The sequence below is a fragment of the Gorilla gorilla genome, chromosome 12 (assembly GCF_029281585.2).
Source record: "Gorilla gorilla gorilla isolate KB3781 chromosome 12, NHGRI_mGorGor1-v2.1_pri, whole genome shotgun sequence".
NCBI lineage: Eukaryota > Metazoa > Chordata > Mammalia > Primates > Hominidae > Gorilla > Gorilla gorilla.
In genome coordinates, this window is record NC_073236.2 from 102,611,896 (window position 1) to 102,630,425 (window position 18,530).

Consider the following 18,530-nt stretch of genomic DNA (forward strand, 5'->3'; position numbering starts at 1 on the left):
GGACTTTGTTTTGTTGGCAATTTTTTTGTTACTGTTTCAGTCGTGCTACTTGTTATTGGTCTGTTTAGAGTTTCCATTTCTTTCTGGTTTAATCTAGAAGGGTTGTATATTTCCAGGAATTTATCCATTTTTCTCTAGGTTTTCTAGTTTTTGTGCATAAAGGTGTTCATAGTAGCCTTGAATGATCTTTTGTATTTCTGTGGTATCGGTTGTAGTATCTCCCATTTCGTCTCTGATTGAGCTTATTCAGATCTTCTCTCTTCTTTTTTTGGTTAATCTTGCTAATGGTCTACCAATTTTCTTTATTTTTCCACAGAACCAGCTTTTTGTTTCATTTATCTTTTTGATGTAGACATTTAATGCTGTGAACTTACTAAATGTAGTGCCGATTTTGCTGTATCCCAGAGGTTTTGATGGGTTGTGTCACTATTGTTCAGTTCAAAAATTTTTAATTTCCATCTTGATTTCATTGTTGACACAAAGATCATTCAAGAGCAGATTATTAAATTTCCATGTATTTGTATATAGTTTTGAGGGTTCCTTTTGGAGTTAATTTCCAATTGTATTCCACTGTGGTGTGAGAGGGTACTTGATACAATTTCAGTTTTCTTAAGTTTATTGAGACTTCTTTTGTGGCCTACCATATGGTCTGTCCTTGAGAATGCTCCGTGTGCTGATGAAAATAATGTATATTCTGCAGTTTTTGGGTAGAATGTTCCGTAGGTATCTGTTAAGTCCATTTGTTCTAGGGTATAGTTTAAGTCCATTGTTTCTTTGTTGACTTTCTGTCTTGATGACCTGTCTAGGACTGTCAGTGGAGTATTGAAGTCACCCACTATTATTGTGTTGCCATCTGTCTAATTTCTTAGGTCTAGTAGTAATGGTTTTATAAATTTGGGAGCTCTGGTGGTAGGTGCATATATATTTTGGATTATGACATTTCTTGTTGGACTAATCATTTTACTAGTATGTAATGTCCCTCTTTGTCTTTTTTAACTGTTGTTGCTTTAAAGTCTGTTTTGTCTGATATAAGAATAGCTACTCCTGCTTGCTTTTGGTTTCCATTTGCATGGAGTATCTTTTCCCACCCCTTTACCTTAAGTTTATGTGAGTCCTTATGTGTTAGGTGAGTCTCCTGAACGCAGCAGATTCTTGGTTGGTGGTCCAAATGTTATCTTTTAAGAGGAGCATTTAGGCCATTTACATCCAACGTTAGTATTTGAGATGTGAGGTACTGTTCTATTCATCATGCTAGTTGTTGCTTGAATACTTTGATTTTGTTGTTTTTTCATTGTGTTATTGTATAGGCCCTGTAAGATTTAGGTTTTAAGAAGGCTCTATTTTGGTGTACTTCAAGGTTTTGTTTCAAGATTTAGAATTCCTAGGCTGAGTGTAGTGGCTCACACCTGTAATCCCAGCACTTTGGGAGGCCCAGGCGGGCATCACCTGAAGTCAGGAGTTCAAGACCAGCCTGGCCAACATGGCAAAACCCCATCTCTACAAAAAAATACAAAAATTAGCCGGGCATGTTGGTAAGCCCCTATAATCCCAGCTACTCAGGAGGCTGAGGTACAAAAATCACTTGAACCCATTAGGCAGAGGTCACAGTGAGCCAAGATCACACCACTGCATTCCCACCTGGGTGACAGAGCAAGATTCCATCTCAAAAAAAGAAACAAAAAACAAAGATTTAGAACTCCTTTCAGCATTTCTTATAGTGCTGGCTTGATAGTGGCGAATTCTCAGCATAGATATCTCTCCTTCATTTATGAAGCTTAGTTTTGTTGGATACCTTTTAAGGAGACTAAACACGTTGCCACCCGCTGTTCTGTCCATCCACGTGGGAGCTGCATGTTAGTCCTGTCCCCTTATCCGCCATTTTCCTCCTCAGCACAGCAGATCAACATGTTTGCCTCTTCTCTGTTTTGTTCTCTCCAGGGCCCCAGCAGATTGGATGGTGCCCACTCACATTTGAATGCAGATCTTCCTTACCTAGTCCAGAGATTCACATGCTAATCTCTGCTCATTCATTTTTAAACCATTCAATTATAAAAGCCTTGGATTTTTCAGACACCTGTTATCTTTTTCTTTTCTCAACCATTATTTGCCATTTGACCCTTGCAATAATCCATGCTCCTTTATTATGATATGAACTCTTCTTTCTGCTAATTGTTTTTTAACATTTTTTAAAGTGTTATCTTACAAGATTCTGCTTCACAGTGTAACACAAGGTGCTAATAAAAGAAAAAAGTGCTGTATCAGGTAACAGTCTTAAGATTTTTGATAAAAATGTAGAAAGCACTGTACATACTTTGCCTCCAGTGCCTCTCTGGCTTCTGCTTCCTGCTAAATACTGATGACTTAAAAATAGATCTGCATAGTTAAATAATAATAATGTTTTAAAAAGTTTCATGCGCATCTGTATGAAGAGACCACCAAACAGGCTTTGCGTGAGCAACAAGGCTGCTTATTTCACCTGGGTGCAGGCGGGCTGAGTCCGAAAAGAGAGTCAGTGAAGGGAGATAGGGGTGGGGCCATTTTATAGGATTTGGGTAGATAAAAGGAAAATTGCAGTCAAAGGGGGTTGTTCTCTGCCTGGCAGGAGTGGGGGTCACAAGGTGCTCAGTAGGGGAGCTTTTGAGCCAGGATGAGCCAGGAGAAGGAATTTCACAAGATAATGTCATCAGTTAAGGCAGGAACAGGCCATTTTCACTTCTTTTGTGGTGGAATGTCATCAGTTAAGGCAGGAACCGGCCATCTGGATGTGTACGTGCACGTCACAGGGGATATGATGGCTTAGCTTGGGCTCAGAGGCCTGACAAAAAGTTTCATTTACATATTGGTAGTAGTCTTCCAGAGCCTCACGCCTACAAAATTTTATCAGCTCTTTCAAATACTGCTGTCAGTTTCTTAGTCCCGTAATAACTATGATTTAACTGATACATATTTAAATTATAACATGTTATCTTCCAGATTTTGTCTTCCCTTGAGTATCTAAGATCATGTTTTAATTAGCATAAGATGAGATATAGGCAGTTTTTCTCAAGAGCATCCCACAGAAAAGTGTTGCTTTACTTCAAGTTCTACTGAGCCTTTTATTAAAAGATGCTGGTAAAAGGAATTTGAGGAGAAGAAAAAAATTTTTTAATGTTAAAAAAGATGCTCTCTCAGCTTGTTTCAAATAGTAAAGTACTGTTTCAGAAGACATTAGCCTGAAAGGATTTCAGATCTCAATTGATAATAGTTTTGGATGCAGATTAAAGAATACCCAACAGAATTGATTGAAACAAAAAGAGGCAAGGAATTTTAAACAGATTTATTAATTGATTCAGATTTATTAATTTACTAATTGATCACCCTACATTTACAGGTGTTAGAGTAGATATCCTTAAGAATAAACATACCTTATAGAAACTTTAATCAGCCTGGGCAACACAATGAGACCCCATCTCTACAAAAAATCAAAAATGGCTGGGCGCAGTGGCTCACGCCTGTAATCCCAGCACTTTGGGAGGCCAAGACAGGTAGATCACAAGGTCAAGAGATCAAGACCATCCTGGCCAACATGATGAAACCCCATCTCTACTAAAAATACAGAAATTAGCTTGGCGTGGTGGCACGCACTTGTAGGCCCAGCTACTTGGGAGGCTGAGGCAGGAGAATCGCTTGAACCCAGAAGGCAGACGTTACAGTGAGCCGAGATCACGCCCCTGTACTCCAGCCTGGCGACAAAGCGAGACTCTGTCTCAAAAAAAAAAAAAAAAAAAAAAAATCAAAAATTAGCCAGGCATGGTGTTACATACTTGAGGCTGAGGTTGGGGGTGGGGGCGGGATAAAAGAAACTTTTAAGAAACCAGTACAGTACAGAAGTGCCTACTCATTGAGGTCACAGATACATCACTACAGGATGAATAAAACCCAAAAAAAACTTCCTAATGCATGCAAATGTGTATTATACAGCTGTTAAGTAACATACATATCACCTTAATAAAAATCAAGATGAAATGTTTTAGAAACTATTTTATCAAAAGTGGCTCTGATACAAAGACTTGTACATGATTGTTCACAGCAGCACTATTGCCAAAAAGTAGACACAACCTAAATGTACATTAACTGATAAGCAAAATGTGGTATATCCATACAATGGAATATTATGTAGCCCACAACATGGCATGGAGTACTACAGCATGGATGAGCCTCAAAAACGTTACGCTAAATGAAAAAAGTCAGATATAGGAAACCACATGTCATATGATCCCATTTATATGAAATAGCCAGAAAAGGCAACTCATAGAAACAAGATAGATTGGAGATGGGTTGGAGGACTACAAATGGCACCAGGGATCTTTTGAAGTTGATGGAAATGTTCTAAAATCAGACTGTGGTTGTGGTTGAACAAGTCTGTAAATTTACCAAAATGCGTTAATACACTTAAAACAGCTGAATGTTATGATGTGTATTTAGTAAAGCTCTTTTTAAAATATGGCTCTACTACTGCTAGAGACATTGATATCAAAGATGCAGAGTTTGAATAATTGTTTCAGGAAAAGAGACTTTTCAGGAAAAGTTTATATATTCAGTACTACAGATAAGTTTTTTTTTAAAGGAGAACCTCTTTCGGTGTTATAAACACAACTTCATTTATAGCATAATAAACATACTTTCAATTTCTTTACAATCTAAAGACCCCTGAACTAAATTTTATGTTTTGTCTTAAGTATTTCAAAACCCATCCATGTCAAACTGATAATTTTACTATTGCTTGATACTATGTTATTTCCCTTATGGGTAAAACTTCGATCAGTGGCCAAATCTGAAAAGCAAGAAGACACTCTTGTCATCTGAACAGTTCTATTAGGATGTTGTTAGCTTTTTGAAAATATTATATACTATTAAATTATATTTAAATGCCAGCTACCCAATGGTGCTAGAAGATTACTGCAATTGTTTTTACCCAAGTATAATTTTTAAAATAAAATCATGTTGCATTGCATTTTTCTAAAATCATTAGATTTATAATTGAATAATGTAGACTTACAATTTTTTTTAGGGCCAAGAAAAAAGAAAAGAAACTTAAATGATTCCAGCCTATTTGTATCTGCTGAAGAGGTAAGGCTAATGTACCGTTTTAAGAAGCTAGCTATTCTACATTATTTTTAGTTTTCTAATAAATTTATCTTTTTTGTTTAAGTTTGGCCATCTATTGGATGAAAATATGGGATCCAAGTTTGATAACATTGGCATGAATGCCATGGCTAACAAAGATAATGCAAGTAAGTAACTTAAATTTTTTTATTGATGTTTTAAAAATCGCTTTGGCTTGGAACTTCAGAAGATAGGAAATTTTTGTTATTTTATTTATTCATTTATTTATTTTTTTTGAGACAGCGTCTCACTCCCTCACCCAGGTTGGAATGCAGTGGCATGATCTTGGCTCACTGCAACCTCCATCTCCCAGGTTCAAGCAATTCTCCTACCTTAGCCTCCCAAGTAGCTGGGATTACAGGCATGCACCACCACGCCCAGCTAATTTTTGTATTTTTAGTAGAGAGGGGGTTTCACCATGTTGGCCAGGCTGGTCTCGAACTCCTGACCTCAAGTGACCCGCCTGCCTCGGCCTCCCAAAGTGCTGAGATTACTGGTGTGAGCCACCATGCCTGGCTGATAGGAATATTTTTGAAAGACCTTTTCATGGTACTTTGCAACCTGAAAGGAATGGCTTTTTCTTCTCTCAGGAGAACATGTAAGATTAACAAGTATTTAGACTAAAGCAAAAAAAAAAAAAAAAAAAACCTTGCAGACTACAAAAATTACTTTTTTTTAGGGAAGTGGGCCATTTTTATATAGCATGAGTTTGCTAAGTAACTTTACATGTTTATAGACATTTTAACTATTTCTGATATTGATTGTTACTGGTTTTTATTTCACCAGTAAAAGTGCTTGGGGAGAGAAAATCTTTAGAGCATTTGTTTCTTTTCCTTCCTTAGTCATTTCTTTTTGAAACATTAATCTTTGACAATAAATATGAGAAGAAAAGCAACAAACAAGCAGTGGGTTTGTATAGTGGGTGGGAAACCGCAGGCCAAGGCAGGCTAGAAGTTCCTGTGACTCAGCAGCATGTTCTGTGGGACCACCAAGAGTCTACAGTGTGGTAGTACACTCATCTTTTCTTCTTCTCTCAAAGGTCTCAAACAGCTTAGATGGGAGGCTGAACGTGATGACTGGCTACACAACAGAGATGCAAAAAGTATCATCAAGAAAAAGAAACATTTTAAAAAGAAGAGGATTAAAACCACTCAAAAAACTAAAAAGCAAAGGAAATGAGTTATTAATGTAAATTATAGATTAAAATTCTACTTACATCTAATTTTTGCTGTTCAACCATGTTTTTTGATCTAGTTCTCTGATTCCATACATTCCAGACTTCTCAGTGGATTTGTAATAAACTATAAATAAAAATAGCTTTCATTTATAAAGTCATGTGGAAACACTGTTAAAATTAAATGTATTGAAAAAAACAACTTCTTTTTTCCATATTGCTACATAACAAAATGAAAAAGAGGACAGTAGGATTACAGACTTCACATATAAGTCCTGGCATCTCTGATCATTGTAATGAGCACTATTTCGTCTAACTACATGATGTCATCTTGTTCAGTCTTTATCTACTTGACAGAGAAAGAGACAGCTCCAAGAAGTTAGCAAACCTGAGATGAAACTGATCTTTTAAAACCAAAGGTTTAAACTGTGGTTTGATTCTATCACCTCATATATGAATGATTCCAGAGTTTACATTCTTAACCACGAGAAGAATTCAGAATCCAGCCCATTACCTAATTCTCCTCTCACTAGAATAGTTGAGAATTTAGTCTCAGAAGAACTAAAATAGATGTGAGTAGTATTGTTAGAAATTCCTTGTAAAGAAATTACTACATAATTTATAGGTTACCTGAAGAAGTTGTTTTATACTTATTTTTACTTAAGGAAAAGCATACCTTCCAAGATGAAGGGATATTTCTTGCTCATTGTTTGCCTGAAATCTGATGGAAAAAAGGATGTCTTGAAATTAGATATGAACAGAAATTCATTATATTAACACAGCCACAATTTAATGCTAGCTTTAGGGTCCATATGATGGGAACCATATAGATTAGAAATTTGTTTTAAGGTCTTTCTGGTAATCCAGGAACGATCTCCTTTTGTTTTTTTGAGTCAGGATCTCTCTCCCTGTTGCCCAGGCTGCAGTACAGTGGCACAGTCACAATCCACCACTGCCTAGACCCCCCTGGGCTGGGCTCAAGCGAGCCTCCTAAGTCAGCCAAGGTCAAGTAGCTGGGATGGGGCTCAAGGGAGCCTCCTGCCTCAACCTCCTGAGTAGCTGGGACTACAGGAGCACACCACCATGCCCAGCACTTTTTTTTTTTCTTAAGATACAGGGTCTTGCTATGTTTAGCCCAGACTGAGCTCAAGCAGTCCTTCCACCTTGGCCTCCCAAAGTGCTGGAATTACAAGTGCAAGCCATCACACCCAGCCATGACCACTTTAAAACTGATCCCAAGCTTTAATTTGTTTTTAAATACTTTGGGGATGTTTTTTTAATACCCTTCCTTAGAGTTTAAAAGAAAAGGGATTTTGTGAGTATCCAGTAGCATCTTGGTACAGCGTTCCAACAAAGTATGCTGAGGAAGACTGTGGCAAGTTTCAAAGATGGCTATCACGCCAGGTCTATTCCCTGTTTTAGGGAAAAATCACTTCCTAATTTAAAAAGTTGAGGGCTCTAATATAAAATTTCCCCAAGAAAAATGTTAAAGCACTTTCAGCCATAGCATGTGAAAGTCTTTTAGTGCCCACTGTTGATGCCCAGGAAGAATACTATAGCCTGAGAAAACTGGTTACTCAGAAAACAGCAATACCAGTTACTTTCTTAGTCTACCAAACAATGAAGTATAATGGGCAGGCTAAGTTTCCTCCATCTGTGCTCCCAAACTAAGCCAGACCAAGGACACTTGCTCTATCCTCCACAACAGTAAAATCCATGGAGGTATGAAATTTTTTCCTCAGCCCACAAACAACATTTTTAAGGGAGAAGTGAGAGTGATCTAGTCCACAATAATGAATACTTTGATTCCTGTTCTGCCCCTAAAAATGTCTAATATCTTGAATCTGAAGAACCAATTTCTCCAAAAATGCCATTGCCATTTAACACATAAAATGGATTAGCAAAACTATACCCCTTTAGAAAGCATTAACTTCTGAATTATGATTACCTTGGCTTGTGTGCATCTTGCTAAACAAAAAATATGCTCCAAAAACGCCTACAAGTTCGGCTACCAAAACTCCTTTAAAGATCTTCTTTGCTAGTGGTTCCAAAGTACGGGCCATCCTAAATTTAACAATAACAGATATGTGTAAACCTGAATGAACATACTTAAACTACTATTATCATTTCTCTAATAACTCAAATTCATTCCCACAGTTTGAATGGCTTCTCTGTATGGGAGTAAGACCAATACTATGGTATACTTTTTTGGTTTAGACATCCTACCTACCTAGTTTTCAAACTCCATGCCTGAGGGGCATGATGAACCAAAGATAAAATTGGATAAAGCACAGGAAAGAGAGAAAATGCAAGGAAGCGTTGTACAAAGAACAATTTACGGAACTAAAATTTTTTAATTGTGTAGGAAAACAGAATGGGGAAGATGTTAATTTTTTAGCTGCACTGGGAATTAAGAAATAATCTAAATGGACACAACATGTAAACAGCTCTTTGTAAAGTGCCGTACAAAAGTAAGATCTTTCTCAAGTGGTTCTACACTTTCTAAAGGGCTGGAGTTCTTCATTTATTAATACAACATACACTATTACATATACTATATATGTATATTATAGATAGTATATATATCCTATATACGGATACAAATAATACAACATATACTAAACTATTAATACAACATATACTAAACTGTGCCATAGTTCAGGCATTTGGAGTGCAGTGGCACAATCTCAGCTCACTGGGCTCAAACAATCCTCCCACCTCAGCCTTCCGAGCAGCTGGGACCACTGGCATGCCTGGCTAATTTTTTGTATTTTTTGTATTTTTAGTAGACACAGGGTCTCACCATGTTGCCCAGATTGGTCTCGAACCCGTGAGCTCAAGCAATCAGCCCACCTCAGCCTCCCAAAGTGCTGGGATTACAGGCATGAGCCAGTAATCTGCCCTTTCGCAGACACGCAGTAATTTTTATACAAATGGGGGCAGGGGATGGAAACTGATTGGGTGATGAACCAGTTAAGTGGCAAAACTACAGACCGGTTAGATCTTGATTGTCTTCCTTTAAAAGCTAATCAGGAAAAAGCGTTTGTGTCATTATTCTTTTTCAAATTAAAGATAACAAGCTAAGAAAATAGAATATAAACTTACTGAAGACATTAATGTAAACCCAAGTTTTTAGCCTCCTTATAACCTCAAAGTCCAGAAGAGGAGAACCACTTGTTTTTCAAATTTTTCTATTGTCCTGTGTGTGCTCTTTTGTTCTCAATCCCAGCTGGCTGCTGTCAGGTGTTTACTCCATTCACTTCCGACACCTTTTCAATGCCTGAGGGTGGGTGTAATCAAATAACCTTCCTTTTGTAGGATTATTCTGCTGATATCTTACCAGGTGGCCCTCCCCACCCCACCCCCAACTTCCCTCATTTTAATAATGTGATCACCCTGGGGACCAAAAGATTAAAACTTTATTATTCTTATTTAAAAGAAATGAAGCAAAGAAATTTACAAAGTAATTCATATATAACCAAGAGGCAGTTGAGTGGTGGGAAGGGACAGTTGTTTTGCTCCATTCACTACAATGCTGTACATGACTGACAGAAAATAAGTCATGCTCAGTACAGATGCCTCTCTTGGGGTTATTTTTTTATTTTATTTTATTTTTGGAGACACGGTCTCGCTCTGTCGCCCAGGCTGGAGTGCAGTGGCGCGATCTTGGCTCACTGCAACCTCCGCCTGCCGGATTCAAGCAATTCTCTTGCCTCAGCCTCCCCAGTAGCTGGGAGCTGGGACTCCCGCCAGCAGGCCCAGCAAATTTTTTGTATTTCAGTAGAGACGGATTTCACCCTGTTGCCCAGGGTGGTCTCCAACTCCTGAGCTCAGGCAATCCGCAGGCCTCGGCCTCCCAAAGTGCTAGGATTACAGGCGTGGGCCACCGCGCCTGGCTTATTTTTATTTTTTTGAGACTGGGTCTTGCTGTCTCCCAGGCAGGAGTGCAGTGGTGCGATCCCGGCTCACTGCAACCTCCTTCTCCCGGGTTCAAGTGATTCTCCTGCCTCAGCCTCCCGAGTAGCTGGGATTATAGTCGTGTGCCACCATGTCTGGCTAATTTTTTGTATGTTTAGTAGAGACGAGGTTTCACCATGTTGGCCAGGCTAACTTCCGACCTCAAGTGATCCTCCCGCCTCGGCCTCCCAAAGTGCTGGTATTACAGGCGTGTGCCGCCACGCCCGGCCTCTTGGGGTTATTTTTAATGTTCAAGGGATGAACAAAGACCGCCTGCAGCCAGTTCCATTATTCAAGGAATCGAAGTAAAATTTTGTTTTAAGAGAGGGTGATGCTAAGAAATAAAGTCTATCTGTAGGCCAGGATTAAAAGAAAAGAAAATAAAGTGCGAATAATACTGTACGGCTGCCTTGGTGTATAGTGGTGAGCATAGCTGCTTCCAAATAACACCGTACAACAAAGTATTTACCTTTTTAAAAATACATATACGTTTTGCACTGAGGCTCTCGGCTTCAGGAGGCTGATAAAACTTCAAGTTCCTTTGCTACAGACCACCAGGGACACACCTGTCCACCCACAAAGAAGTGAGGTTTACTAGCTGCGGCAAGGGAGACACGGCAGACCAGCGCCTGCCTTCTCAGCACAGGGAAAGGCATCATTCCGGGAAGTTTAGGTGAAGTTTAACACGAAGCCGCCTCTGACAGATTCGGCGCAGGGCTGTGTGTCATGCAGTTAACATCACACGGGGCTGAGACGCTGACTCGGGGACACAAGCTCAAGCCAAATGTGCAATGCTGGGTCGGAAGCCGCTTATCCCGGGATGCGCTCCAGGGAATCGGGGCTGCTTCCCTGGGAGGGGCGGCCTCCCAGCTCAGCGTCTGCAGGCTACGCGGTTTCAAGCAGCAACGTCTCTCCCAGTCTAGCTGTGCAGAGGACGACTTTTCAACAGAGGCCGAGAGCCGGCCGCCTCCGCTCCCCCGGCTCCCGGCTCCTGCCGCGGTTCCCACCCAGCTCCCGCTTCCCCCGGTTCCCTAGTGCCCTCGGCTGCCCTCAGCTCTCCCCTAGCCCGCTGAACGCTAGGCCCGGGCCTGCAGGCGACACGCGCGGGCACGCACGGAGCACGGCCAGGCCGCCAGACCACGGTCGCCTAGCGACCCGGAAACACTCGCCTCCAGTGAATTAAGGCAGTGACACCTGACTATCCTCCACATGCCCCCAGAACTGTGACGAGGCCCCACGCAGAAGACCGCCCCACTCTCGTCGCACTAGGGACCCCGAAATCCGACCGCCCACGGGAAGCCACTCGCCACAGTCTCACCTGGGGTGCGTTCAAGGAGGACTGCGCATGCGCAACGGTTGGCGACGCTCCACCCCTTCCGTTGTCGGCTCCGCCCCCCACATTCTTAATTACTATTAATTGTACTCTGACCGCGACCCGAACCTGACTGCCCTCTATGTACATTATTTTACGGAATGTTCGCAATAACACATGCAACAGGTGCTAAGTGTATCTCATTTTACGGAGAAAGCAAGAGGCTTACACTGCCCACAGTCGCACAGTTAGTAAAATCAGAATTCACATTTAAACCCAGGAAACTGACTACGTGTAGCCTGTTCTGGGTCGTTTTTCTAACACCCTGAAACTTAAAGTGTGATAGTCTCAGAGGACTACCAACATAAGCATCACCTGAAAACTTGTTAGAAATGAAGAACTAGGCCGGGTGCGGTGGCTCACGCCTATAATCCCAGCACTTTGGGAGGCCTAGATGGGAGGATCACGACATCAGGAGACCGAGACCATCCTGGCTAACACGGTGAGACCCCGTCTCTACCAAAAATACGTTGAAAAAAAAATAGCTGGGCGTAGTGGCATGCGCCTGTAGTCCCAGCTACCGGGGAGGCTGAGGCAGGAGAATCGCTTGAACCCGGGAGGTGGAGGTTGCAGTGAGCTGAGATCGCACCACTGCACTCCAGCCTGGGCGACAGAGTGAGACTTTGTCTCAAAAAAAAAAAGAAAAATGCAGAACTACTGAATCTGAAACTGCATTTTAGCCAGATCCCTAAAGAATTCGTTTGCAAAGTAACACTTGAGAAGGCGCGAAGGGGACATGGAAACAGAGAAGAGAAAAAGAATATAAAAGTATATTGAAGTACCGTGTGCAAGACAAAGCCTGGAACACCCAAAACAGGCACAGATCTACCTTCATCGAAGTTCTAGTCTAGTTAGGGGTATTTACCACAAATAACTGATGGAAGGTACACAATGATAAGGGCCTTGCTTCTAATCCGAGGAATCTGTAAAGGTTTTAGAGAAGGGGTGATAGCTGGAGCTAACTCTGTCCATGCCAAGTAAAGGAAGTGCCTCTGCAAGGTGCTCTGTGATTGCCCCAATTTTCCTAACACCCGCCCCACCCCTAGTCCAGCCCATGTGGTTCATCTGTGTAACTAAAGCATCATAAATTGTGAAAAATGTGAATGCATAAACTATATTGATTTAAAGCATGTCATTGTTAGTCAAGATCACTCAGATCCACACAGATCCAGAACGCTAACCTCTTCCACCATATCGACCTCTCTAGTATCCTCTTAAAGTCTGGGCTTTGTACATTCTCTTGATCTCTTCTATCTGCTCTATAGAAATTGTGTCTGGCTTGAACCTCGGTTCTATTTAATAATATATATTTGACTTTCTCTCAAACTTTTTTCACAAGCTCCCTTTCTGCATTATGTTGCTTTTTATTTTGTCTGTTACTGTTTTCATTGTCATTAACTATTTTTCTCAAAACTTTCAGAACTCTACCCCTACACCACTGAAGTTCCCTTTTCTCCTCCAACTGACACATTCACAATCTTTTTTCTTTTTCTTCTTTTCCTAATCATCAGCCTCGTCATCTTCTTGTTTCTTCTTCCTCTTCTTCTTCTTCTTCTTCTTCTTCTTTCTTCTTCTTTCTTCTTCTTCTTCTTGGCCTTGCTCTGCCACCCAGGCTGGAGTTCAGTGGCACAGTCATAGCTCACTGCAGCCTTGACCTCCCAGGCTCAAGTAATCCTACCCCGGCCCCCCCTAAGCCTCCCAAGTAGTTGGGACTACAGACATTCACCACCATACCTGCCTAATTAAAAAAAAAAATTTTTTTTTTGGAGACAGGGTCTCCCTGTGTTGCCCAGGCCAGTCTCCAACTCCTGGGCTCAAGTGATCCTCCCTCTTTGGCCTCCCAAGTGTTAGAAATACAGCTGTGAGCCACTATGCCTGTCCTTCTTCTTTTAAAAAAAAAAAAAAAAAGAATAGTCAAGTACGGTAGTGAGAAGGGGGAAGGAGTAAGTACATCCATAATCTTTAAAGATTCATCCACAATAAATATTTTCATATTACAAGCACCCACCATGACTTCCATGAAACACTTTGTGAACTATCATTTAAGATACTATGCCTTGAGCTTTCAGGCCTATCTTTGTCCACTTGGGCTGCTATAACCAAATGCCATAAACTGATGGTTTATAATCAACAGAAATTTGTTTCTCATTATTCTAAAGACTGGGAAGTCCAAAATCAGGGTGCACAAGATTCAACATCTGGTAAAGACCAACTTTCTGGTTTCTGAGATGGTGCCTTCTCACTATGTCCTCACATGGTGCAAGGAGCAAGGGCCTCTCTGGGGCCCCTTTTAAATCCTTGGCCAGGTGCAGTGGCTCACACCTGTAATCCCAACACTTTGGGAGGCCGAGGTAGTTGGCTCATTTGAGGTCAGGAGTTCGAGACCAGCCCAGACAAAATGGTGAAACCCCATCTCTACTAAAAACACAAAAATTAGCTGGGCATGGTGGCACACGCCGGTAGTCCCAGCTACGCAGGGGGCTGAGGCAGGAGAATTGCTTGAACTCACAAGGCATAAGTTGCAGCCTGGACTACATAGGGAGACTCCGTCTCAAAATAAATAAATAAATGATAAATAAATAAATAAATAAATAAATAAATAAATAAATAAATGGGCACTAACACCATTAATGAGGGCAGAGCCCTCATGACCTAATCACTTCTCAAAGGCCTTGCCTCCTAATACCGTCACTTTGGGGATTTCAACATATGAATTTAGGGAGAACAAAAACTTTCAGACCGTATAGCAAGGCTCCACTACATTGGTTTGAAATACCAGAATATCAGTTGTTAAAAGTACCAGGATGACAAAGCAAGATGAAAAAGCCATTGGGGCTTGGTGCGGTGGCTCACACCTGTAATCCCAGCACTTTGGGAGGCCAAGGTGGGCAGATAACCTGAGGTCAGGAGTTCAAGACCAGCCTAGCCAACAAGGAGAAACCCCATCTCTACTAAAAATACGAAAATTATCTGGGTGAGGTGGAGCATGCCTGTAATCCCAGCTATTCGGAAATCTAAGGCAGGAGAGTTGCTTGAACCCAGGAGGCAGAGGTTAAAGTGAGCCAAGATCGCGCCACTGCACTCCAGCCTGGGCGACAGAGTGAGACTCTGTCTCAAAAATGGAAGTAAGGAAGGAAAGAAGGAAGGAAGGAAGGAAGGAAGGGAGGGAGGGAGGGAGGGAGGGAGGAAGGAAGGGAGGAAGGGAGGAAGGGAGGAAGGAAGGGAGGAAGGGAGGAAGGAAGGAGAAAGAAGAAAAGGTCATTGGAATGGTTCAGACTGAAAAAAAGAAAAGAGGAGAAAAAAAGCTTAAAGAAATGATAACAAGCTTTACCAACTTGGGCCTAGCAGAATGGCTCCTGCAAAGAACAGTGGCAAGAAGAAAATGGACCATTCTGCCATCAACAAGGTGATGACCCAAGAATACACCAACATTCACAGGCACATCCACAGAGTGGGCTTCAAGAATCATGTCCCTCAGGCACTCAAAGAGACCCGGAAATTTTGCAATGAAGGAGATGGGAACTCCAGATGTGTGCATTGATACCAGGCTCAATAAAGTTGTCTTTGCCGAAGGAATAAGGAACGTCCCATACCGTATCCGCGTGCAGCTGTCCAGAGGATGTAATGAGGATGAAGATTCACCAAATAAGCTCTGTACTTCGATTACCTATGTACCTGTTACCACTTTCAAAAATCTACAGATAGTCAGCCAGGCACGGTGGCTCATGCCTGTAACCCCAGCACTTTGGGAGGCCAAGATGGGCAGATCACTTGAGGTCAGGAGTTCAAGACCAGCTTGGCCAATATGGTGAAACCCCGTCTCTACTAAAAATACAAAAAATTAGTCAAGATCTCACTGCACTCCAGCCTAGGTGACAGAAAAAGGCTTTGTCTCGAAAAAAAAAAAAAAATCTATAGACAGTCAATGTGGATGAGAACTAAGCACTGAATCTTCAACTACATCAAATATAGTTATAAAATTGCCTTCACAAAAAAACAGAAATTATAAGAAAGACTAAAATAATTGTATAGAAATGTCATGATTTCTGCAGGAAAATATATATAAACTAATAACGGTATTGCACAAAGCTTGACATCCCCATAAATATTTGTTACACACTCTGAACCCCGCTATAGATTTCACAAACACATTTTGAGATAAGACACATTTTGGCCAGAAGGTTTGGAGCAGGAAAAGTGTAGACTCCAGTAGAAACTTTTACCAAGGGTCCTTTAGCGACAGTGCCTTCCTGGTCCTAGTCTGATTTACTAACTCTGGTAGAGGGATGCAAATGACTAGAAAGATGTGCTAGTTCTCTCCAAAGCACAGAAGCAGGCTAAAATCCCAGTCTTCTGTAGTGGCCACAGGGACCTCCACTTTAACAAATATGTACTCGGTTTGCTGTCCATTCTCCCATCTTCACCTTAAAGCCTAGACATTTCTTTTCATATTTTCTCCTTCTTCTCCTTCTCCTTCTCCTTCTCCTTCTCCTTCTCCTTCTCCTTCTCCTTCTCCTTCTTCTTCTTCTTCTTCTTCTTCTTCTTCTTCTTCTTCTTCTTCTTCTTCTTCTTCTTCTTCTTCTTCTTCTTTCTTCTTCTTCTTCTTCTTCTTTTCTTCTTTTTTTTGGTAAATGTCTATAGACTGGAAAAAAACAAAGGAAAAGAAGGTAAGAGGGCATGGTGTCTTTAATGCCAAGGAAATAAACTTTATTTTATTATTATTATATTTTGAGACAGAGTCTCACTCTGTCACCCGAGCTGGAGTGCAGTGGCACGATCTCAGCTCACTGCAAGCTCCGCCTCCCAGGTTCAAGCAATTCTCCTGCCTCAGCCTCCTGAGCAGTTGGGACTACAGGCACGCACCGCCACACCTGGCAATTTTTTTTTTTTTTTTTTTTTTTGAGTAGAGACAGAGTTTCACCTTGTTGGCCAGGCTGATCTCAAACTCCTGAGCTCAAGCAATCCGCCTGCCTCAGCCTCCCAAAGTGCTGGTATTATAGGTGTGAGCCACCACACCCAGGCAGAAAGAAACTTTAAATAAGCCTCCCATGCAGCTGCCTCTGGGGCATGAGCCAGGCCACAGCTGGCAAAGCCTGATAGGTCTGCAGTAATTTATCTCCAATATGGGTAAGACACAAGGAGCTGAAGGAAGCTAGGACTTCATATAACATGAGACCCACCTGGACTCATATGTATGACAGTGCAAACATATCACACGATACAGGTTATTCTGTAATTATTCATGGCTGGTATCCTCCCTCCATTATGCTTGCCAGACAACTCAGAGTTGAGTATGTAGAACTGTAAGGTTAACAGGTTGATCTAAGCCTAGGCAAACTAAGAATCAGAGTTCACATTACCAATCCCAAAGAGCCTCCTAAATCCTCCTATAATTACAGGCATTAGTGTCAGAACAAGATCCAACCCATTGTCTTTTTAAGTTTTTTACTCACTAAGAAGCAAGCAAACAACAACCATGTTTGAATCAATGTCTTAAATTCTACCTGACCAGAGGGAAACAAAGACTTTTTGTAATGTAAGGGATAATCCCACTAAGCAGATTGGCAAGGAGTTCAGTCCTGTTCCTCTTTTATTTTTGGGGAGGGAAATTCTTAAATACACCTTTGCAACCACAGCTAATATCATCACATTATTATATAAGGCAAGAAGGCCTTCAAGTGGGAGTGATATATAGAAATATAAAAATACTAAGATATTCAGATATTCTGATTTTACCTTTTCACATACTGCTTCTTTAAAAAATAAATATTCACCTACATAATGAAACCCGGATACCTGTGCCTAGCTAGGAACCCTCTCTGGTCAGTTCTTTCCCCTCTGTAAAATGGAGATTAAAAACTACTGACACACATCCACCACCTGCCTCTCACTTTCTGTTGACATATAGAATTTCCTCAATTCCAAGATGTACTTGTTTCCATATGTTTACATATGTTTACATTTCAGAAATAGGAATGCATCTTACAATTGATATATATATTGAATATAGTATTTGCCCCAAAATGCTGTTATTAAATAAAATGTTTTAGTGATGCAGGTTTTTTCTTGGCTGCTTAACCAGCCAGAAACCTCTAAGGCCAGCAACACCCCTGCCCAGGCCCTGGGTTCACTGCAGGAGGCACCCAGCCCAACCAGCTGCACTTGCTTGCACTCCCACCTAGATCCAGTGCTTGCGGTGGGATCCACACTCAGCCTGCTGCTGGGCCGGCCATGCCACGACCTGCTTCCACCTTGGGCAATGGTGTCGGGATGAGGGGAACATGGTGACACCCAAACAGGGATGCCAGCAACCCCAATCCCCAGAGCAGGTGTTACAGCATGCTAACAGCTCTTTTAGTCCCATTGCTCCACTCCCTGCTGCTGCTCCTGGGCTGGCCTGGCCCTGTCACTCCTTCCTTCATGTGGGGTGGCTGCCCTACACCAGTGTAGGGTGGGGGATACAGTATTACAGCTTTTTTCGTACCCATCTTCAGGCTAAGGGGGCTACCTGCCTTAGGGTGGCAGACCACGCTCTTTGATTCCCATCTCTGCTGATAGCTGTTCCATTGCTCAGTAAAACTCTTCTCTGCCCTTCTCACTCTTCGGTTTTCAGCATAACCTCATTCTTCTTGGATGCGGGACAAGAACTTGCGATCCGCCAAATGTGGGTACAAAAAAGGCTGTAACACTGTGACCCTCTGCCTGCTGCTAGTGCCTGCAGCCAACCCACACAATGGAAAGCAGCAGCCAGGCTGGGCCAGCCGTGGAGCCTATGGGCCTGAGTAGGCAGGGGACTGAATGAGCTGTAACATAGGCAGGCTGGGGCACCAGGCTGAGCCAGGCCCAGGTGGGGATGTGCCATCCTGCATCACTAGAACCCAG

The 18,530-nt window shown here is 41.7% G+C and overlaps 2 protein-coding genes and 1 pseudogene across 7 annotated transcripts in view; 2 read left to right on the plus strand and 1 right to left on the minus strand.

Annotated features, from left to right (window-relative positions):
* Positions 1–6,476, plus strand: part of CEBPZ (CCAAT enhancer binding protein zeta) — a 29,031-nt gene extending 22,555 nt beyond the window's left edge. For 2 of the 3 annotated variants that reach the window (XM_004029095.5, XM_063695957.1), the window contains exons 14-16: positions 5,051–5,109; positions 5,192–5,273; positions 6,185–6,476. In XM_004029095.5, coding sequence (XP_004029144.4) covers positions 5,051–5,109; positions 5,192–5,273; positions 6,185–6,324 — 281 coding nt within the window. In that variant the 3' untranslated portion in view covers positions 6,325–6,476. Of the gene's footprint in view, positions 1–2,192 lie in introns of all 3 variants that reach the window. The other variant, XM_019021197.4, reaches the window with a different exon arrangement.
* Positions 3,302–11,661, minus strand: CEBPZOS (CEBPZ opposite strand). 4 transcript variants are annotated; one of them, XM_019021203.4, is made up of 6 exons: positions 11,595–11,612; positions 9,425–9,599; positions 8,268–8,383; positions 6,996–7,040; positions 6,362–6,446; positions 3,302–6,225 (listed from the first exon to the last, which is right to left on the minus strand). In XM_019021203.4, exons 3-5 carry the CDS (start codon positions 8,380–8,382, stop codon positions 6,364–6,366), a joined length of 243 nt encoding a protein of 80 aa, XP_018876748.1. In that variant the 5' UTR covers position 8,383; positions 9,425–9,599; positions 11,595–11,612; the 3' UTR covers positions 3,302–6,225; positions 6,362–6,363. The 4 variants fall into 4 exon arrangements, with proteins under 4 accessions (XP_018876748.1, XP_018876747.1, XP_018876749.1 ...); XM_019021202.4 differs by lacking the exon at positions 11,595–11,612 and adding an exon at positions 10,746–10,845; XM_019021204.4 differs by lacking the exon at positions 9,425–9,599 and having other exon boundaries at positions 11,595–11,661.
* A 3,327-nt stretch (positions 11,662–14,988) lies between these two features.
* On the plus strand, positions 14,989–15,590 carry LOC101154386 (large ribosomal subunit protein eL31-like; annotated as a pseudogene).
* Positions 15,591–18,530: the final 2,940 nt, after the last annotated feature.

What these genes read in the sequence shown, in the direction of transcription:
- CEBPZOS (XM_019021204.4), bottom strand. Translation starts at nt 8,382, where the DNA reads ATGGCCCGTACTTTGGAACCACTAGCAAAGAAGATCTTTAAAGGAGTT. An exon ending in CAAGATGCACACAAGCCAAG is followed by an intron (nt 7,041 to 8,267) that starts GTAATCATAATT and finishes TTTTTCCATCAG; the next exon opens with ATTTCAGGCAAACAATGAGC. An exon ending in ATATCCCTTCATCTTGGAAG is followed by an intron (nt 6,447 to 6,995) that starts GTATGCTTTTCC and finishes TTTTATTTATAG; the next exon opens with TTTATTACAAATCCACTGAG.